The 22,534-nt window shown below is 41.4% G+C and overlaps 1 protein-coding gene across 1 annotated transcript in view; it reads right to left on the bottom strand.

The window, feature by feature from the left end:
• Positions 1 to 22,534, bottom strand: part of macf1a (microtubule actin crosslinking factor 1a) — a 257,947-nt gene that overhangs the window by 96,859 nt on the left and 138,554 nt on the right. The window contains exons 14-35 of the mRNA XM_034704646.1: positions 21,854 to 22,157; positions 20,880 to 21,008; positions 20,705 to 20,782; positions 18,627 to 18,788; positions 18,251 to 18,355; positions 17,741 to 17,836; positions 17,243 to 17,368; positions 13,440 to 13,592; positions 9,456 to 9,610; positions 9,182 to 9,308; positions 8,875 to 9,058; positions 8,394 to 8,560; positions 7,807 to 7,985; positions 7,553 to 7,691; positions 7,268 to 7,461; positions 6,962 to 7,121; positions 6,764 to 6,847; positions 6,553 to 6,660; positions 6,312 to 6,410; positions 5,058 to 5,180; positions 4,829 to 4,920; positions 4,542 to 4,677 (exon numbers count right to left, since the gene is read on the bottom strand). Coding sequence (XP_034560537.1) covers positions 4,542 to 4,677; positions 4,829 to 4,920; positions 5,058 to 5,180; positions 6,312 to 6,410; positions 6,553 to 6,660; positions 6,764 to 6,847; positions 6,962 to 7,121; positions 7,268 to 7,461; positions 7,553 to 7,691; positions 7,807 to 7,985; positions 8,394 to 8,560; positions 8,875 to 9,058; positions 9,182 to 9,308; positions 9,456 to 9,610; positions 13,440 to 13,592; positions 17,243 to 17,368; positions 17,741 to 17,836; positions 18,251 to 18,355; positions 18,627 to 18,788; positions 20,705 to 20,782; positions 20,880 to 21,008; positions 21,854 to 22,157 — 3,100 coding nt within the window. The remainder of the gene's footprint in view (positions 1 to 4,541; positions 4,678 to 4,828; positions 4,921 to 5,057; positions 5,181 to 6,311; positions 6,411 to 6,552; positions 6,661 to 6,763; positions 6,848 to 6,961; positions 7,122 to 7,267; positions 7,462 to 7,552; positions 7,692 to 7,806; positions 7,986 to 8,393; positions 8,561 to 8,874; positions 9,059 to 9,181; positions 9,309 to 9,455; positions 9,611 to 13,439; positions 13,593 to 17,242; positions 17,369 to 17,740; positions 17,837 to 18,250; positions 18,356 to 18,626; positions 18,789 to 20,704; positions 20,783 to 20,879; positions 21,009 to 21,853; positions 22,158 to 22,534) is intronic.

Raw genomic sequence — 22,534 nt, 5'->3', positions numbered from 1 at the left:
CAGACCTGCCTGGGCCATTAGTTTAACTGCTGTGTGACCAGGAAGGACACCCTGAGCTACTGCCTCATCTGGGAGCAGCTTCTCCCCTTCTTCTGTCACCAGGCCTCCCTGTTTAAGCTCTGAGACTAACCTCGCCATTTCAGCATCCTCCTCTTCCTTCTCCACTGCTGAATCAGGGAAATCAATCTCTGATTTAACGTGCTTTGAGTCGGTGTCTGTTAGAGGCACATTTTCTTTGATCCTGCCTGATTCTTTTTGGGAATGCTTTCTACTGTCCTTATGAGGCTGTGTTGAAATAACATCTTTATTTGCTTTTGTTTGAAGGGGTGTAGCCTCCTTTATAAAATTAAAATCTCCCTCTGATGTGAGTGGTGCTTTCACAGCTTTTTTAACATCTTTAGTGGTTGTTCTTCTAGTCTCCTGACCACCACTATCACTGGTTTTGGATTCAGATGACACCCGCTCCTCTGGGCTTTTTGTCACTTTCTTTTCAAGAGTTTTAGAGGAGGCTACTAAACTTTCTAAAGCCTCTTTCTTTTTGGCCTTTACTTCTGCCTTTTTATTGTCAACAGCTACACCTCTCTCCACAACTGCTGATGGTTTGTGCAGCAAGTTCATATCATTTCCTTGGCTTTCTCCATGGCTGCTTGTACCATTTAATTTGGATGCTTTGCTTGGTTGGCTTTCTTCTCCAACCTCATTTTGCTTGCTGTTAGCCTCCTTTTCTGTCAAACCTAACTTTTCCACCTTTCCCAACTTCCCCTGCCCCTCTGTGGTCAAACTGCTTTGTGGTTCAACTTGACTTCCATTTACAGAGTTTCCAGGAAGCAGTTCAGTAGTTTTGACCAACTCCACCAACTCAGGATCCAGCAGCACCAGTCTTTTGCCAGAATGAGCATCCACATAGCTGTGAGTCATGAGGTGGAACAGCAGCTTGTGTCTAGCTTGTTCCTCAGGATCCATTCCTTGTGTCGGTGACGCATCCTGGACGAGGCCTTCGGTAGATGATGAAGTCAGTGGAGAGGATGGAGGGGGAGTGGAGCTTGTGGAACTCCAGCTCAAGCGGTTTAGAGATGGGGTACCTGACTGGTTCATGCTGGAAAGAACGTCTGGGATGTGGATGTCTTTGAGAAAACTGACTGAACTGGGTTCAAGAGCTTCTGGAGGACACTGGTTTAAGGGCAGCACTTGGAGGGTTTCTGGATTGTACAGAGCCCCAATGACATGTCGTTGCCTGAGGATGTTTCTTGCTAGCTCTCCTGAGATAACACCTTGTTGAACTGCTTCAACCATTGGCTGGAGTTCTCCAGATTCAGGCCAGAGAACGCCCATGAAAGCCCAAAGAGACTCGAGGACCAACAGAGCCAAACGAGGAGAGAGAAGATCCCTGCGTATACTTTCTTCTAAATCCAGGCGCTCTCCACTGAACGGATCCAGAATTCCCCCATTTTGCAGCTGTCGTGCTAACATGGCACAGGCTAGTTCCTGGTCCATAAGCCCATGGCGAACAGCTTCTTCAACTGTAAGCCGGTGGCCAGACCTTGGGTCAGCAATTCCACCAGCAAAGAGCTGAGCTTCAAGGAGTCGTACGGTGACTTTCCGATCAATCAGCCCCTCTTGGACTGCACGGAAGATGCCAACCTTTTTTCCAGATCTGAGACAGACAGAGCCTCCAGGTTGTTGTTTGACAGGGAAGAGGAGGAGGCCTGAGTCATCGCTGAGGACACAGCGCTGTTGCAGCTCATGTAGGTTTAACTTTTCAGCTGTGTTTGGATCGATCAGTTCTTTATGTTGCAGCCTCGACTGAATTTTGGTGAGGCTTCGTGGAGTCAAAAGTTTCTTGTCCTCTGCTTGCTCCAAACTCAACATTTTTCCCATGGAGCTCCTCAGACCACCGGTGTGCATCTGGAACTCTAAAATACGAAGCCCCATCTCCTCTCTGATGAGCCCAAACTCCATGGCTGTGGCTACTGGCAAACCATTTTGTTGCTGTGCATCTGTTAACTCAGTATTTTCCACCACGAGCAGGGCATTTTCCAGCTCAGAGAGAGCCTCTCTGGTATGGGCATCAATAAGGCCTTGAGCTAGGCCTTGTTCCAGTGAAAGTTTATGTGGTGAGTCTGGCTGGAGGAGCCCGCCGTTAATGATCTGAGCCTCCAATAGGACATGGCAGGTGTCTTGGTCTATCAGACCACGCTTGGCTGCCTGGAACACTGGGAATGTTTCCACTGTTCCCAGGTCGATAACTCCAGCAATGGCAATTTGTCTCTGCAAAAATAAAGAGAATTCAGTTTAGTTGATATTCACTCTGGTAACTTTAAAATGAATGTGATAAGGCACTTGAGGCCGGTAAACTTATTATGGGATGCTACTGTGTTATGATAAAACATGCAATTAAGGTGTACTAATTTCAGAATGGGAGGGTAAAATAAAAAAAGAATAACCCACAACCAGTTGCCATTAAGTAAGAACAAAAAAAATTAGACTTAAGGCATCTACCTGATATTTAAACGTGTATTTCTTCATAAAAATGCTTGATACTCACCACTCCTACATAACAAGCAATAAGCATGCAACATAGCAACAAGTAACAAAAATGCACAAAAAGCTCAAGATAAAGGTAAGCAAAAAAAAAAAGAAGATAAAAAAGTATTTTGAAAAAGAGGAGATAAAATCTCTAGGGGAAAATAAAACGTACAGGCTACAGTAAGAATATAAGCGAGCGCTACTTACCTTACGAGCTTGTTCTGTGGAACACACACTAATGGGCCAGCTTTTTGGCTCGGCAGAGCGAGGCGCGACAGGTGAGAAGCTGGTTGTTAGCAGTCTGCATGCCACTCTTCATTCTAACCTTCAACCCTACACTGACCGTAAACTTCTGTCTGATTTTACTGTGAGCTGGAACAGGTTCAGAAATGTACTCTATAAAGTCTTCTGACACCTTTAAACACAAACTGACCTAACTGAATTATTTATAAGGCTTATAATAAAAAAAAAAACACTTTAAATATATTTACTTTTCAGCTGCACCGATATGATGAGCTGCAGTTAATTCTCTTGATATTTACCATTTATCACATTTGTCTGTAATTGCTCAAGACAAATGTTAAGTAAACTGGGCTAACTCCTTATTCTTCAACACTCTGAAACACTGCAGATTTAACGATGCTATAAATGTCCTGCTTTATTTTCCATCTTGGCTCGGATGTCCATAATTCTCCTTTGGCAGCTGTTAGTGTTTCCAAGCAAAATGCCAGTTTACAGTTTCACACATCAACAGTATGCATTAGAACAAACACTTAAATCGTGATTCACACACATACACACACACACATTCTTGTGATCTGGACACAACATGCTCAAATGGTGAAGTGCTCTGTTGTTTTTTTGCATAGCTGGCCTCTGGTGCGCTAACCCTTTGAAAAAAGCTCTTTGCTTTGGTGATATTTTTAGTCACATAAAAGAACCATGTAAAACGAATAACATTCACAAGGAGTCAAAGAGGTGGAGCTGTTGAAACAAAACAATTATCATTGAGGGTTTGAAACCTGAAATCCTCCCACACATTCAATTCAATGTTCACTGATGCAGCGTATTGCTCATGGCAGGGTAAGAATCTATGAGTGAGTGAGAGGGGACTATGAACGTGTGATTTCCATTGTTTGACTAAACATAGATACATGAGTGATGCAAGTCAAAATAAATACTGAAATGTAATGTGTTGACTTTATGCAACGGCATTTCTTCACCATTGCATAAAGTAAAATAAAATGATACTATCTTGCAGCTACGTAAAGACAGATGAATGTGGTGGAGAATCTACTTGATCATGACTGTTTCTAACATGGATCTACAAACTAACTAACTGCTAGCATGACTTGCACAGTCTGGCACCACTTAGGCCATGTATTAACCATGTTAGCAGTTCAGCAGATGTATTTATGATGGTAATGATGATGATGATGATGAAAAACTAGAGTGTGAATAGTTAATGAGATGACTGCAGGCTTTAGGAGAACAATGTGAGGGTGGAACACTCCATGCTAAGACCCACTTCAGACCGTGTCGTTCAGAGTACTTCTCTTTTCCACATTTGTGCCGTGAGTTCAAATCATAGAATAGAGCTGCATCAGTCTTTTATGAAACAGACTACAGCATCTTTTAGGTAGGTGAATGATCCTTTTTATAACTTCTCCTTGAATGATGAAGAAGAAGAAGGTCACACAAAAATGCAACAAATGGAAATCATGAGATATTCTGAAAACACGTCTGAGTTGGGTTTGTGATGTTTGTTAAACCAAACCGAGTCAATGAGTGATACTTCTCAGTAGTGGTGATGTGAACACACAACATGCCGTACAACACACACTCCGGCTGGCCCACGCGTGAACTGACGCTTAGCTCGCAAGCGTTTTCAGATTCAAAGCAACATTTCACAGAAGTCCGGTCACGATAACGTTCTGTAAAGCTTGCAAAAGCTCAAAAGAAAATAGAGAATACATAGAAACACTTCTTTTCATCAATCCCTCCAACCAATCTACCTTTCTCTCCTCCTCTTTGGCCAGTCGCTGCTCCAGCTGCTGAAGCTGCTGGGTGGAGCTATCACACAGCTGGTTGTAGGTGGCCGTCAGCTCGTCCAGCTGAGCCTCCACCTGAGCACGCTCCTCTGGGGACAGCCTGAAGAGGACACAAGGGACAGGGTCAGAGCAGGCTGGGTTTATGCCTTCATCTTTATTTACATGTTCAGAAGTCTCTTAGCAAACTGGACCCTACATGATTTGTTTCGTTCCTTTCCAGCAGTCTGAATAATCAGCTGATCTTGACTTACTTGTTTGCCTGTTTTGAAAGCAGGAAGACTTTTGTGCTCCTTATGGCTTCAGCCACTTCATCTTTCTTGGCTGCCAGCTGTTCAGTGATGGCCTACAGAGAGAGTACAAACATGATGTGCTTACAACAGTCCAAACATGATGTGCTTACAACAGTCCAAACACCTTCATCTACTATATCAGTGTCTTGCCTACAATGTGTGTGACAGAAATATCGGATTACTGATGTACCTGTTGAGCAGCAATTGAGGACTCAGCGTTGGGGCCACCCGTCCGCCGCTGGAGGCCTTTGACCCAGCCAAGCAGATCTGAAACCTGGCCAACTCTGGCCTGCTTCTCCTCCTCCACCTCTTTCTGCACAGACAGAAATTAATAACCTCAAATTACTAACTCTGTTTCTGAAGGCAAGGCAGCTTTATTTGTATAGCACATTTCATACAGAAGGGCAACTCAATGTGCTTTACATTAAAACATTAAAAGCATTGGAGACATTCAGACAGGCATAAAAGAGCACAATTAAAATGACAAATATAATAAAACAGAAAAGAAAAGGAAAATTAGAAATATATTAAAAAATTAAATTATAATTTGCATTTAAAGCAAGTTAAATTAAGCTAAGATAGGAAGGCAGTGGCAAATAAAGAAGTCTTAATCTTTGATTTTAAAGAGGTGAGAGTTGGAGCAGACCTACAGCTTTCAGGAAGTGTGTTCCAGATATGTGGTGCATAATGACTAAACACTGCTTCACCATGTTTCGTTCTGACTCTAGGGACTGAAAGCAGACCAGTGCCTGATGACCTCAGAGGTCGAGATGGTTCATACAGTAGTAGCAGATCAGCAATGTATTTTGGGCCTAAACCATTCAGTGCTTTATAAACCACCAGCAGGATTTTAAAGTCTAATCTCTGACAGACAGGAAGCCAGTGTAGAGATCTAAGAACTGGAGTGATGTGGTCTACTTTTTTGGTCCTTGTTAGGACTCGAGCAGCAGCATTCTGTATGAGCTTCAGCCGTCTGATGGACTTTTTAGGGAGTCCTGTAAAGACCCCGTTACAGTAGTCTAGTCTGCTAAAGATAAATGCATGGATGAGTTTTTCTGCATCCTGCTGAGACATAAGTCCTTTAATCCTTGATATATTCTTAAGGTGATAATAGGCTGACTTTGTAATTGTCTTAATGTGGCTGCTGAAATTAAGGTCTGAGTCTAAGACTACACCAAGGTTTCTGGCTTGGTTTGAACATTTCATCTGTGCAGATTGGAGCTGAGCAGTAACCTTTAACCTTTCTTCCTCGGCTCCAAAAACAATCATTACATTTGTTTCTTTGTTTAACTGAAGAAAGTTCTGGCACGTCCAGTCATTGATTTGTTTAATGCATCTACTCAGTGGGAAATCATTTCATCAATGACAACTCTCTTAAAAAGAAATCCTCTAACTTTGAACGACAGTGATTTAATCTAACCACTCATTCCAATAAGCAACAAACCTCTTCCTCTTCTAGTCTCCTCAGTGCATCGCTGATGTACTTCACATGCTGGGTTGTCAAGGTAACCAAGGCAGTGTAGCGTGTGCGCAAGTCCATGAACTGCAGAGAAAAAAAACAGTTTAACAAAGGCAAGACATCAGTCACTTAATTCACAGCTAAAAACAGTCTGCATGTGACTCTTCTTCTTAACATAATCTCAGTGATATAAATCCACTGAGTGTTTGAGAATTTTTGTCCTGACCTCCTGAGTGATGGCGTCAGAGGAAGAGTGCATCCTCCTCCTCTTGACAGGTGACTTGTGTGTGGATTCTACAAAGGCTCTGTAGGTCATTAGCTGAAGTTCATAGTCCTGCAGAGAACAAAGAGTTAAAACATGAAGAGCTCCACAGTGTCAAAAAATAATGACTCCAAACATTTGATGTGCTGTGAAACATGTAGAGAGAGTGCCTTACCTTCACGGAGGTACAGTACTGTTTGGATTGAGTCTGGCAATCATCTAGTTTGGTCTGGTTCTTCTCAATCTCAGCTACTAATGCCTGAAGACATAATAAATATACATCACTTATCTAAGTCTGTCAGATTCGGTGTGTAGGTGTTTTTTAACCAACATTTCTATTCTGATTTGATTCAGTGAGATCAGTGTGACTCACAGTCTGCTGGGCCAGCTGTTCAGACAGCGCTTTGCTGTCCGTCTGTCCAGGGTGTGTGTTTTCTTGTCTCTCTGTCGTTTCTTCGATCCACTGGATCAGAGCAGAGTGACCGTCTCTGTACTGCTGCAGAGCTGAGCCCACAACTTCTAGATCAGCTTGTCTGCAATGAAAGGAAAACACTTTCAGAACATTGAACACACAAACACTGTGAGCAAACTTAAGTTTCACATCCAGTGTGTGAGGTAATCAGAGTTTGGAAAACAGGTAAACATTGCAGAAAAGATCCAGGGATGGCGTCTCTCTCACCGTGTCTCCGTCTGTCTCTTGATGCCACTCCATCTCTCTGTCATCTGATTGGCTCTCTCCTGGTAGCGCTCCAGTTCGGGGCTGCGGTCTGGGTGCAGCCTGCTGAGCTTAGACCCTGCGTCTTTGGCCCGAACGACCTCTGCTTGCAGAGACTTGAAGATATCCTCCTGCTCTGAAAGCTCGCTCTGCCACTTCTGGAGAAGAAAACAAAAATAGCAAATGTAAAAGAGTATCACAATATTTATTTGGTAACAAGAGGAGTTCATGTGACGATGTGTTTCTTACCCCAAGCTGATCTCTGAGGGTTTGAATAGCTGTAGTGTCAGCAGGGACGGTGTCTTCTTCACTCAGTCTGCTCTCATACTTCCTGACCTGGCTCTCTGCGTCATCCAGGCTTCGTATGAGGACGTCTACTGTTTTTAATCTGAGGAGGAAAGAGTTAAAGAGAGGTAAATAAATCACACATCTTTGGAGTGACACATCCATGAGTATAAGAATCATAAACAGGTCATCTGCCAAAGGGATAAAAAGAACTTTACTTTTCTAGATAGACGGACGACAGGTTGTGCAGTTTGTCTGTCTTCTCCACAGCCTGGTTGAGCTCAGAGCGGAGGACGGGGACGCTGGACGAGGTCGGCTTCTCCTCGAAGAAACTGACGCAGCGGCGAGACACGTCACCCAAACTAGAGCGCATGTTATCCAGTTCTGACTGCAGCTTCTGGAGAAACAGGAAGTACAGTTTAGGTTTTCTGTAAGTCACTGGGAGAAGCTACGGTTTGCAAAATAACAGCAATGTGGTGTTTTAACCATCGACTGATGACAGCTAATATATAACAATTTTTAACTCCATATTTATAAATTACTTTGTGCAAAATTAGCTTTTACTATTAAACATACAAGTCAGATTAATCATCAATCACAGCATTCTGATGGACAGTAGCTATCAGAATTATCATTCCTCTTACAGCATGTACAGGGAAAGACTTTAGAGGAGTCACACTGTATTGAAGCACTTTCTGTATCGAGAAATAATATTTTTCAGAAATAGAAACTTAATAAACTCAATATCAATTCAATATAAAGTTGCTGCATCCTGTTGCAACCAGCAGATGGAGCTCAAACTGACCTCCTGCTCTGCGATCTGGACGGTGTTGTCAGAACTGTCACCTGACAGCCGACTGGGAGGCGGAGTCTGGATCCCTCTCATGAGTCTCTGCTCAGCTTCATTCAGACGCAGGGTGATGTTCTGGAGCTCTGACAGGTACGAGCGAGACACTGACTCATCCTTTTCCACTGGAGAGAGAGAGAGAGAGACAGAGAGAGAGAGATGGAAAAGTTATTCTATGCATGATGTTGTGTTTGTTTAATGCTTATTTGTTTTCCATGTCCCAAATATATCAATCACAAGAGGCCACAATATTGTGAACACCTTTCTCAGTAATGGATGAAGTTTCTGGATGCTACCCTGTTGAATCGGTCACATTGATTTGATGCAGAGCTGTTGTTTTGTTTGATTGGCTGAGGGTTCATTGTTTAGAAACTGAACCATATTTAACTCATGTATGAAAACATTTGTGAAGTTGTCATATTTGTCCATCATGTCTCACCTGTCTCCATGCTGAGCAGCAGGTCCTTGCAGTGCTGCTGGGCCGCCTGAACGTCCCTCTCCAGCTCGCGTCTCTCGCTCGGCGTGAACAGAGAACTCTCTTTGCTGTCAGAGAGGAAGTCGGCCAGCTGGGACTCCAGGTGATCTGTGACCTGCTGCCGCTCCGTGGGGGACTGACTACGAACCTGGAGAGGGACATGGGGGTGAGTATGATGGTAAGATTTATGGAGCATGACAGGACACAGCATTGTAGAAAAGAAGCAAACACACACACACACACACACACACACACAAGAAGAGAGTCTTACCGAGTCCAGGTTCCACCCAGCAACAGTCCTGATGTCTTTGAGCAGGTAGTGCCAGGAAACAACGCTCTTCATGTTCACATGCAGCTGATGCCACAGAGACATGACCTTCTGGTACAACTGCTCTGTCCTGTTTGCAAAAAAACACACAAAGATCAGCCATGAAATGAGTGTAGGACATAAAATAAGTCAGTTTTCGATGCTCCATCTTGATAACACAATCATGTAATCCAGAATCAAACATTTCTCCATGTTGTGTTTCCAGCCTGTTCCCCACCTGCCGGCTGTTTCGATGGCCTCCTGGTTGGGAGGTGGGATGGTGAAACACACCGAGGGGACCATGGCCTCGTTTCCTGAAGGGCTGATCACCTTCCACTTGGTCCTCTGAGAGTTGTCCTCCAGCACGCACTCCTCAGCCCGGCTTATCGTGATCTGAGAGGAGGAAGGGAAGGGGGTGCAGGATGGATGCAAGAACAGAACAGTAGAGAGGGAGAGGTGGAGCACAAATGGAATGGGGGGTTGGTTTAAGTGGGGGGAAAAAAAAGGAGTGGAAGACAACATGAAGAACAAGATGTGGGAAAAGAGGAAGAAGGCAAGGGGGTGATTTAGGGAGGAGATAAGAGAGGAGATGTAAACCAAAAACTGAACGCAATGAACTCATAATGCAACACAAAATGCAAACATTCATGAATTTTGTGATGTTAGCAGAAGCCCTAATATGATGTGACATTAGAGAGCTCGACACGTGGGCACTGAAGCAGCTGTGCACATCTACTCTGGAAGCTTTCATTGAATAAGCAGCAAATATTCAAAGCACTCCAAGTGAGGTTAAAAAACACCTTAAATAACACCTGGGCTGTCCAGAGTTTTAAGACAAAAGCAGCTTGGAGTTCAAAAGCAGGAAAGTCTGTTCTTACATTAACATAAAGCTGAGGCATGACTGTGAGGAAAAGTTTAAGAGGCTACCGCTGTACTGCCTCGCCCACCCACCACCCTCTCTCACCCTTCCCTGCACACACATCCAGACATCAGTGATGCAAAGCTATGCACAAACAGTAGATACATGAGATGTAAACTAAAGCTTTAAGCTTTGTTTCTCTTTCCATATATTCTGACTGACTGAATGAGCCACGGATGCATGGACTGGAAATTCAGTTCAGTTCAGTTCAGCTCGCTGGTTGCCACCTGCTCTTATCAGCAATGAGGTACACTTATATCACCATTTAGTTCCTGTTACCTTAATGAGTATTTATATAAAGAAGGAGAGAAAATGTATGATAAAAACACAGAAATTATTTGTTTTTCTCATATCTCTCTTTAAAGAAACAGTCAACACAGCTGTTGTCATTTCCTATTTTAAGCTAGACGTACACTTTGCAAATTGAGGACAATTCTGACCCGATGTTTGAGCCGACGACTGATTTCAAAATCGGGCTGAATTCCAGTTCAATTGTGCATCGTCTAACATGCATTATTACCCGGCTCTTTTACTGATCTTGATTCTGATTGGTCGAAACCCCTTGACAACAGTTATTAACTTTCACTAACATGAGCAACGCCACAGGCAAACTGTTCACACGTCATGTCAAATCAATCCACGGAAAAGAGTTCAGACACATTTTGCTTCTGCTTATTGACCCGCAGGCCAAAACCGGCACGCCAGAGGTTCCAATCGGGCCCGACATTGCAAAGTGAAAAGATTACAGGGAAGACATTAACTGCAATTTTTCAAAAAAAGTAAGTACTATTTCAGATTTGTCCTCTGGGGGTCGCATAAAATCATAGTGGTGACGGAGCGTACCAGAACGGCACTTTTTCTCTCAAAGTGAGAAAATAGATGACTTGCTGTTTGCATAATCCAGTCGAGATTCATAAAGACTTTTTAGAGCAGTATAAGATGATCCACTAACTACTAACACTAGCACTACACCCCTGCATAAAACACTGTCCAGCAAGCAAAGTGTTCATGCTGGAGCTGAGGGGTCCAGAATAACCAACTTTACCTTCTTCATTATTATAATCTATCTGTTCTTTTGGAGTTAACATTACACACTCGTGTCAGGTGAATGGGTAACCTGTGTGTTTGGTGTGTTCGCAGCAGGTTTCAGGGCTTAAAGAGTAAAATATTCAGCCCCACTATGAGACTCATCATGGCAAAAAATACAACAGCTGCTTTTGTAGAAAGATAGTTCATTAAATGTGAACATTTTCAGAATTTACTTTTTTGCTCTAAAACAAAGGGAAACATTTGGAGTTGTTGTTATTTATAGGTTATTATGTTTTGATTTTACTGGTCCGGCCCACTTCAGATCAACTTGGGCTGTATGTGGCCCCTGAACTGAAATGAGTTGGACGCCCCTGAGACTGTAAGGTGTTTTTTATATTTATATTGGATCCTGTCTAGCAAGTAACGGCAGCGGAGTTGGTGAGAGAAACTTTAGGTTTCCGGTCTCTACAAAGAAACTTAAACCATGAGCGGTGGTGATGATAGCAGCGGGGTTCAAAGTTGTGACATTTGCCTCGCTTATTTTTAAAGGTGTGTGAACCTGAGAGCTCAGAGAAGAAGGAGAGCTGAATGAGGACAGTTTCATGTTAAATCGACCGCAACAGGAAGATAAGAATCTATCGCCGTGGAACGCTAGCTTTAAGTTCAATAACGTGTTTGTATCTTTAGTTAGTCGCCGGGTAATAAGCGGGATAATGTATAATTAGCAGGTGGTTATGGGAAATAGAATCCTGACAGGGTGAGACAAGACCCCTTCACGTCAGGGTCTTGTCTCACCCTGCCGGGATTCCCATAATTACCTTCTAACCATACATTATTCCTTACGTGTACAATGTGCAAGAGCCAGTAACACATGATCAGCCTCCAAAGGTAGGTAAGGCAGCTACAGCCACACCCAAGTGATAAATGAAAGCACACAACCAACCAGAAGCTTCTGGTGTCGTTGAGCTTGGAATAATTAAGTATGAAGCATGTGCCCATATCTAGTTTATGTTCCAAGGTTAAAACACGGACCGATTCATTTACATTTACTCTGCATGAAACCACCATGGTGTGTAAAACATTCAGAGCGACTTCATCTGAAAACCAGCTGATAAGAGAGGAGCAACCAGGGCAGTGCAGTGTGTGCAGTGTCAGAGGTGAGAGAGGGAGAATATAGGCAGCTATACCTGAACGTTTGTCTTGCCAGCCCAGCCGACAGACGAGAGGAAGGGAAGAAGATGAGGAAGAGGAAGAGGAGGAGGAGGAGGGAGTGAAAAAGGGAGAGGCAAATAAAGGTACATGAGGGTATGGAGAGAAAGGAGGAGACACAGGAAAGTGAAGGAGAGAAAGATTACTTTTGGCCATGAGGTAGTTTGTTTGTCTTAAGTATCACTTTGAGCACTGTGGCAGCTTGTAGAGCACCCGACTATCTTCCTTTTCACCTGGAAACAACACCTCACATAAAGGATGCTTCAGTGGACAAATTGACCCTGAGGAATCTAACACAACAAGCTAAAAATAGCAGCAGAAGGGGCAGCGGTACGTCCACCCTGCTGGAGTGCTAGGTGCTGTTTTTCAGTCCACAAAGGGGATGAGCCAGATGTATAATTGATCAGCTTTTAGATTCCCTGAGGGCATCACTGCAGAGAGTGAGAGGCAGAGAGAGAGAGGGACTTCACTTTATCTGTGCGTGTGTTAAATCTAAACGGCATCAAAGACAGAAACATGCAAACCTCTTGACTTCTCATGTAACATTTTTTTTTACTCCAAAGTGTCTTTTGGCTATTTTTGGGACCTGTAAAACACTATTTGTAATGTCTTGTTAAATAGTAAATGTTGGAGGTGCTATAAAAAAAAAATCAGCACTGCTGCAGCCTGTTTATCAATTTGGACCACCTAAGAGCTTGTGTAGACACACTCATCAATCTACAGACAACAATAAAATGTATCTACCAGCATGGAGGAAGCTGTGGAAAAAGAACAGCCCAAAAAAGTGACTGTGGAAAGGACTCTGAGAAAAAGTGCAGGGCAGAGAGGAGACAGTTGGTGGTGAGGGTCAAAACAATAGAGGTGAGGTATGTAGTGAGCTGATTCTGCATTTACTTTCACAGTTTGGACCAAAGTACTTCTTAATACACCTTCACTCACAGGTGTTTGAAAGCTGAGGTCAGAAAAGGAAGGCAGGCTCATTCCAGCTTTACTAGATTACACCTACTCTCTGGGAGGAGGACAACATGCATGTTTAAGAAGTTTTGTATATGATGAATCTCATACCTCTATCTGTCTGTAGTCACAGATGGCTTTGATGGGTGTTGTGGTCCCTACGGTGCTCTCCGCGCTGCGAGGGCGGAGCTGCACCACCGTCTTCGCACGGCCCACCAGGCTCGCCACCGTGCTCTTGTACTCAATCAGCTGCTCCTTCTCCTCCTGCAGGACAAACATCAGTATTAGGAACATTCTGTGCTCTTCTTCTCTAAATATGGTCCAAAGTCCACTCTGTCTTTTTTGTGTGCGAGTATACACTTTTAGATTTCTGACTCAGAAGCGTGTATTGGTGTAGTTTATAGTCATTAAAAATGTAACGGTGTTCTCTTCAACCTGACAGGTAGAAGTACATTACATTTCCACCTTGCCTCCAGCACAGAGAAGCATTTAGGAGCCATTATAAAGAAGCACAAAGACTTTTAGAGTGACAGCTAAAGAAAAATAAAGGTAATAATGATAATTTTATTTGTAGAGCTTTTCAAAAACCAAGTTACAAAGTGCTTCACATGGGCTGCAAATAAAACAGGCAGTCCATAAGAATTAAATATTCTAAAAGACATAAAATTCCCTTAAAAGAACTCTAAAGGAATACAATTATTTTAAAATATATGTCTTAAGACAGTTAAATTAAAATTCAGATAAAATCAGGAAAGGCTCTGCGATAAAAGTATGTTTTAAGAAGGGATTTAAAAGAGCTCACTGACTCAGCAGACCTGATTTCCTCAGGCAGATGGTTCCAGAGTATTGGACCCCTCACTGCGAACGCCCCTTTCATTTTCATTTTTGTAATTAGAATGCACAATAAACCTCTGCCCGAGGATCTCAATGCACGCGTCTGCTCTTAGGAACTAAAAGTTCTGCAATATGGCTAGGAGTAAGTCCATGCAGAGCTTTAAAAGTAATTATGAAATCTTAAAATCAAATTTAAAACATACAGGGAGCCAGTGCAAGGAAGCTAAAACTGGAGAGATATGGTCATAATTTTTTGGTTCTGGTTAAAACCCTTGCAGCTGAGTTCTGTACAGTTTGGAGACGATCAAGGGATTTTTTTTTGCGGGCTGCTAAAAAGACTGTTATACAGTAGACCAGGCGTGACAAGATAAAAGCATGTAAAATCGACACTGTGTCCTTAAAAGTTAAGATGGACAAAATTTTAGAAATATTTCTGAGGTGGTCAAAACACGACTGTACAAATTTTGTGGTATGATGTCCGAAAGTCAAATTGCTGTCAAAACAGACGCCAAAATTCTTTGCAGCAGGTTTGATGTGATTCACCATGCACCAAGGTAAGTTAAAGGAGAGTTGGAGACAAAGAGAGATGGACTGAGGGAAAGTGAGAGAGGGCCTGGGTGAACAACTTAATACATTACATCCCTGAAATGAATTTCACGCTAAGATGATGTTTGCTGCAGTCAGCACCGTCATAACAAGGCAAATGACAAGCTTGAAATGAATACAATAGAGACGTCAATTCAAATGTAGGTGCAGAATTACAAACTGATTAACATTACAAGCATCAATATGAGAATAATTAGATTATCAGTGAAGCATTTTCTCTCATTTACAGTCATGTATAAGTCTCAGCAGTGAAATGTGAAGAGGGATGTTTGTTTTCATTAACATACTCTCCATCTCGCCACTATCATCTCTCTCTCCTCATCTTCCTCTATCTCTCTTTCCAACTCGGTCTCAGCAGATGTGTGTCTAACATGAGTCTGGTCCTGCTGGAGGTTTCTGCCTGTTAAAGGAAGTTTGTCCTTGCCACTGTAACTTGCTAAATGCTACAAAGTGCTCTGCTCATGGTGGATTAAGATGAGATCAGACTGAGTCCTGTCTGTAGGATTGGACTGGATCTTATCCTGTCTTGATGTTGGGTCTTTGTTAATAATAGGGCACGAGTACACACACTGGTATGTAGCATGTGTTTACAGCCACGCTGTATGTCGCAATGCTAACTGCACAGATCTGTGAAAAAGCAGCTTTGTGTGACAAAAGTACACACCTCTATTCTAAAAGGATACTCTCACTGCTCTGGCCTGTGGAGCGTTGCCCACACCAACTTTGCCATCTGTTTGAAGTCAGAGGTGTGTGTCTTTGTGTTACTGTGCATGCGTGCATGCGTGCTTGCGTGCGTGTGTGCAAAAGGTATGTGTGTGAAGGTGCCACAGGGGGGATGATTCAGCGAAGGCCCTCTCTAACAGATTACTTCACTCTGTCATGTGGCGTGCTGCAGCTGCTTGAGGCAGAGCACAACAATCAGGATGACACCGGTATGTTAACACTTCAGCTCCTGTAGCTCTCTGTCGCTGCTGCTCTACAGAATATTAAGAATAAGGTGGAGAGACAAGCCTCGGTTCAGGATGGTTCTGCATTTATCTTTGCAGAGCTGCTCTGTGCACGTACAGACGCAGCACAGCTTCTAAACCCAAAGACACACTGTGAGCTAATAAGCTGAAGACATTATATATAATATATTCATTATTCAGATAGACATAGAGATTATTTTTTTAAAGAAGGAGTGTATAATTGCTTTAAGTAATTGTAAAGAGGATAGGTCAGGCTTGGCTTGGCTGTCTGTACAGATATTTAGAACAGACTTTCCCTTTAGGGGAAATCAACAGGATCATATTCTATCACATCATAACCTGTATCATATTGTATCCTATCATATTATATTGTACTGTACTGTATTATATCCCATTGTGTCATGCAGTATTGTATAACTTCCTCTTATTATATTAAATCATATTATATTGTATTCTATTATATGGTATCCTATCTCAGAGGTTCCCAAAGTGGGGATTGGGACCCCTTGAGGGCTCACGAGACACGAGAGGGGGTCGCGAGGTGTCTTCCAGAATTTTAATTTTTTTCCAAGTAATCTAAAAATACATACATACATATTTTAGGGAGTTTTGAACTGGCTGAGAAACAGACTGAAAATGATACTGATGCCTCTTTATAACCTTCAATAGCAAACAAGTCCATCAGCAGCAACACTGACACCTTCTCTGTTGTAATTTTTAATGCCTGAAACCGCCCTGGGGGGGTAGGTGCCAGACCAGATGATGGACATCTTGCTTCAGAAACAGCCTTTCTTTGACTGTTTTCATGGAAAATAATCACATTGCCTGATAAAGTTGACTGTTGAACACAACAGGATGAGGCTTTTGTTGAAAACACTACTTTTGCATGTATAGGACTAGAGAAAAGAGGTATCACTTTGTCCACAAGGGGGGGGCGCCAGAATTGATACAAAACAAAAGTTCCTCACAGCAGCTTTAAATTAGGGTCAGAGTTAGAGTTAGTTACAGTTAATTTATAAAAGCATCAGTAGCAGCAGGACAAGAAAGACAGCCAGATAGACCGGCTAAATGAAGTATGAAGCAACATTTAATCACTTTGAGGGACAGTGAGGGTCGCGAGTCTTTGGCACCTGTATTTTGGGGGTGAAAAGTTTTAGAACTCCTGTCCTAGCTTATAGTATCATATCATATCCTATCATATTCTATCCTCCCTTGTCTTGCATTGTATCCTATCATATCATAGCATACAGCATTGTATTATATCATAGGGTATTGCACCCTAAATCAACCTTTACTGCCTGATTTTTAGTGAATAAACTAACATTGAGAGTTAACTTCTTTGCTCATGGACTCTTTAATGTATCTTGTGGTTCAAACATTGATTTGAGGAGGGTTATAAGAGTGATAAATTGCTGTATTCTAAATATGAAGGGTGCAAAAAGTCAATGAATTCTTCCTGTGTATCCCTGAGAACTGTAAATAAAAACCATGACGCGGGATGGGTACCATTGAGTCCTGCAGCAGGTCCTCCAGCTTGCTCAGTCTGCTGTTCTTGTCACATGTGTACTGTCTCTTGATGGTTTCCTGGAGCTGGCGCAGGTACGACTCACAGTCCCGGGCGTCGCTCATAAACTGACGGAGAGAGAGGCAACATTAAAACCCAAGGACGATCTTCACGGGATCATAAAGTGGAAGATGTATGAGGAAGATGCTACCGTTACATCCCCTAACTTTAGTTTATGGTAGAGGGTGCATCATGTGTTTGCAGTGATGCTTTGTGATTCTTCTTCATCACAATGCAAACACACTCATACAGACCTCTTTTTATGTGTCTAAACAAGATAAGGAGGTATTCACAAACACAACCCTGCTCAGAGATGTTTTGATTAAATTAGCGCTAACAAATGAATATCCTACAGATCAGTTTATGGTTTCTAATTCTGGGGTTAAAAGCAAACTATCCTTGAATACGATGAATGTTTCTTCAGCCGGTTGTCGACTCACATGAAAGTATGCCGTGTTGTCTTTGAGGTGCTGCTCCACACACACACAGAGCTGCTTCACCCACTGCCACTGAGTCTGCAGGGCGGCACTGTAGGCCTGATAACACACAGAGACAAAGAGAAGAGAGAGAGCACTGTCACACTGAAGTCACGTACAGTTCAAGCCACTGAAGGTAGCTACCAGGCATTTACAGACATGTTGATCTTTATCATTTGGAGGGGAACGTAAACATGTGATGGGTAAAGAAAACTTATCCTAACAAAGTTCTCACTCAGTGTTTCTATCAGACTTTTCTTAAGATGCACCTTAAAGGTTTCAAAAAGGTCACAGTTTACCTGTTGCCCTTTTGAATTTTGTTAAACATGCAGAATAACAAAGTAGGAAGGACACAATACAATGCATTTTAACAAAAGCATTTTGCTTCAACTGCTCCTGTGAGAAAGTCACAGAGGCAAAAACCCAACATCCTTAAAGGTTACTCTGTCAAACTGAGTTACATCAGAGGCTCACCTCTACGGTCTGTTTCGCCGGGTGGTTCTCCTGACACAGACGATTGGCTGTTTCCTGGAGGGACCGCATCACTTCTTGTTTCTCATCCAGCTCCAACCTCATGTCCTGCAAACACAACAGGAAAAAGGAGGATTGTAGATCAAATGTTTCATGCAAAAGTAGTGTTTCTGTGCATGTAAACAAAAAAATAAACATACTTTGGAATGATTGTGTTCTGTGGGAGCTCTAAAAAGGCTTGTTTTATGTAAGGCTATATTTTTTCTTTCACTCAGGTCCTTTTCCCCCGCATTATTCCCCTGGTTTGTGGTGCATTGTTTTGTTTTTTGTAACTGAATTAACCATCAGTGTATCCTGTTTGCCCCCGCCCTGCACTCACTTCGTATAATTCCTTCTTGGCGTTCATGTTGGGGTTGTTGTCGCTCCAATCAAAGGCGATCTCCTCCTCCTCCCTCTCGTTGAGCCAGATCAGCTCCTCGGTGCAGTGGGACACAAACGCATGCAAGCTCTCCAAGCTCCGCAGGCGCCATGACGAATGTTCCTATGCCAACCACACAAACAAACATCATCGTTATGCTGATCAGTGCTGCAGGGACACAAAAAAAAATCCTCTATTCTCCGGTCATTTGCATTACTTGTTCATTCTGGTACATTACCAGGGACAGTCTTGATGAGGGTGAAAAAATATGAAGATACTGACTTAAGTTCAGAGTAAGACCTCTGAATGTGCACAGAGGGCTTTTACTGAACATAGTTAAGATAACACAAATGTGCTAAATTACATGCACTAAGAGTTTCCATTTTTTCCTGCAGACTATAAACATTCTATAAATACTGCTCATGATACTTCTTGTCTTATATTCTCCACTTTTGGAGTTCTATCTAGTTAATCTGGAGGGGAACGAGTCAGGGTGTGGGGCTATTTGTTGTTTTGTATTTCGTATGTTGTCTGTGTTTCTTTGTTCCTGAGAAAAAACAGAAACTGTAACAACTTTTAACTTTAGAAATGATTGTTTTTTCTGTGAAAATCAATAAACAAAGTTTAAAAAAAAATATATATATATTGCTCATGATAATACTTGGATATTTTAATTGATTTATATTCCTTTTGCTCTGTTTTATTTTCTCTATTTCTATCTCTTCATTTCCTCTTATTTGATGTATTACTTTTACTGCTTTTCCTCTTCTTTCTTTCTGTTGTGTTTTTACATTTTTAACATCTTTTGTCCTCTTTGTTTATCTTTCTACTAACTCTACTTTCGTATTGTCCCTGCTAAGTCTGGCTGTGTTGTTTGGGTTCTTTGTTGTTATGATTGGCTTGTTTTGTATATATATTTTATTCATTTTTCACATAAAAAACACAGAACAAGACAGCACAGACGCAGTCAAATTACTGAAGAAAATACAAATATACATATAAAAACAATAATAACATACATGGGTCATAATAACATATGTCATATCAGATACAATCTTATTTATCTAAATTACATGTCAAAGGGAAAAACAAGACTATGACGTATTTTTGAAGATAAAGTGTGGGCACCCTTTATGCAGTAATGATTGAATAATAAAAATAGAAATAAAAAAATAAAAAACATATAAAATAATAATAATAATAATAATAATAATAATAATAATAATAATAATACCTGTTTTTTTGTATAGCACTTTTCAATACGAGTAAAGTGCTTCACTAAAACAGTCAAAATTATCAAAGTAGAGACCTAAAATGTTAAAAAATGGAATAAATTCACAAATTAAAAGCTTTACTATAAAAGTTTGTCTTGAGTAGTGAAATAAAATTAGGGACTGATTCTGCAAGTCTAATCAAAGCAAAGGTGGCATATAAATACAGTGATTATTACTGTATGTCTCCTCATCTTAAACAAAGGTCTAGTGCACATGTCTGTGATCATGTTCTTATTGGGTTTTCTAACTGGGTGCATTAACTGTTATACATGATAAAAGTGATTATGCAGAATTAATAACCTACCTCTGAGAAACCTCCAGAACACATTAACATAATTAGCTCTTTTAAAGATAAATCTGTAAGCACATTTATGAGATTAAACTGTGACCTGTGAGGAGAAGGAAAAGCTTTGAAAGAGAATATTAAACCAAAGAGAGCCTTCTGAGGAAATCTGTTGCTAACTTTTAAACTGAATTATACATTTATTTTTAAGTACTCCAGCTTTAATATTGTGTAGTTCAAAATATATAAAATAAAATGAATTAAAACTTATTTAGAGAAAAGAGGAGAGCAGTAAATGAAATGGGAGAAAGGGGCATTTGGGGAAAGCAGAAAAAAAAGGAGCAGATGTAGAAATGTGTTCTTAGCATGAGAGGGCTGTCATGGTGTAATGGGATTAACTGAAGGAAGGGTGAGACAAAGAAGTGTGCTACTATGAATACACACACACTCATACACACACACACACACACACACTGACTGACCAGTAGTTTGCAGTATTGATGCTCCAGCTTGGCCAGGGTTTCAGAGTAACTGCTCTTGAAGTTTGGAGTGACTTTAGCCTGGAGGAGCAAACAAGTGAAGCTTCATTACGATCGACCGACCACAACATGTTAGCAGGACTATCTCTGAGTTCATGTATAAGTGATGTGTGTTTACCTCGTAGCTGCGTGCCTCCTGTAGGCTGCTCATTAGTTCTTCCACTGCAGTGTGTATGCTGTTGTGCTCTTGTAGGTTGTTTTCCACAGAGGGAAGGTCTGCGCCCCATTCTGCTCGCTCCATGAGCTCCTGACAAAGAAAACAAACACAGGCTGTCGTTTTTAACTCGCTCCGTTTTCAGTTCAAAGAGTTTAAAGGCTGGTTGTAATATTTAGTTTTAAATCATGTGTGTGTGTGTTTACATTACTGCTGTTTAATCTCATAATGATAGAGATACATGCACAACATTCACCTCAAAATGTAAGGGCTTTATCTTAATGTTCCTGGAGTAAGTAAGGATGAATGTAGAGTTTCTGCTTTAAACATGTGAGAATTCACTTCCTTTCTCCCTTTAGTGTCATCTTAAAATACTCTTTAAAATCATGGGTTATTTTTCATATTTATGGCATACTTTTTGGTGTAATTGTTTGATGTAAAATGTAACTTTTGTGAATTTTTTATTGCAAAGATCACCTTATTTGAATTTTTACACATTATATACAGAAGATCAAATTAGAAAATGTAGTGAGAGATGTGTTTCTTGTAAAAGAAAACAAATAAAGGAGATAAGTTTAATAAATTAGCTAATGAAAAAATAATAATAACAAAAAAAATAATTATTATTATAATTTAAAATAGAAATTAATGCATAGAGAAAATAAAAATGAAAATAATAATAATGAAAATACAATAAAATAAATATTAAAAAAATTCAATAAATGCCAAAGGTAAAAATAATAATAATTTTGTGTTTTTTGTATGGTTTTGTATTTACTGTAATAAGGATTTTCTTGTTAAAATAAAGATTCTTATATTGATAATGATAAACAAAATCATCTTATGCCTCTAATGACTGATAGAGCAACAAAAAAATAATCCCCCAATAAACACACAATAATGTTTATTCATGTCCCTGAATATAAATAAAGACCCACCTGTGTCTCCTCCACCCATCCCAGCAGCTCATAGATGAACCTCAGGCTTCCTTCATCCTCTGATGAAGACATGGCCACCAGCTGAGAGCGAGCCATAGGTCGCCGCAGGAGTGCTGCACCCACGGCTCCCACGGCTCCCACAGCTCCCAGCAGTGTCTGCCCCAGCGAGAGGCCGCTGTCCGTGGGTCTGTGGGTGGTGTGCTCTGCTCCCATGCTTCCCAGCGACTGAGTGAAGTGACCCTTCCTGTAGACGCTGGAGCACTGCAGTCTGAGGGAGACCAGCTCCTCCTGAAGGCAGGACACTCTGGAGACGGGTGACAGAAAGTTATGAGAGGGAGACGATTGCTTGTCCATTTCTGAAGTCATGCTAACATGTTGTAGTTGATGTAAAGCCTTAAACTTGCTCTTAATAAAAAGTCGTGTTCAGTAGTAAAGATTACCTTGCTGAACAAAATGTGAAGTATTATGAAAATGTGTTTACAACAGAGCAATAATCCAACATAAAGAGTCCCATAAGTCTTTTGTTTATGGAACCAGGGCAATGCAAACCTCTGGGCTGGCATATTTATCTCTGCAGCACTCCCTCAGCAGTCCCCACTCTCTGAGTCTGTGATGAAGCCTAAACTGCAGCAGCTACATCCCTCTCTCTGGCTTAAACTGTTCACTTATGGAGGATTTAAC

The sequence above is a fragment of the Notolabrus celidotus genome, chromosome 16, assembly GCF_009762535.1.
Source record: "Notolabrus celidotus isolate fNotCel1 chromosome 16, fNotCel1.pri, whole genome shotgun sequence".
Classification (NCBI taxonomy): domain Eukaryota; kingdom Metazoa; phylum Chordata; class Actinopteri; order Labriformes; family Labridae; genus Notolabrus; species Notolabrus celidotus.
This window is presented reverse-complemented; position numbering and strand designations above follow the sequence as displayed.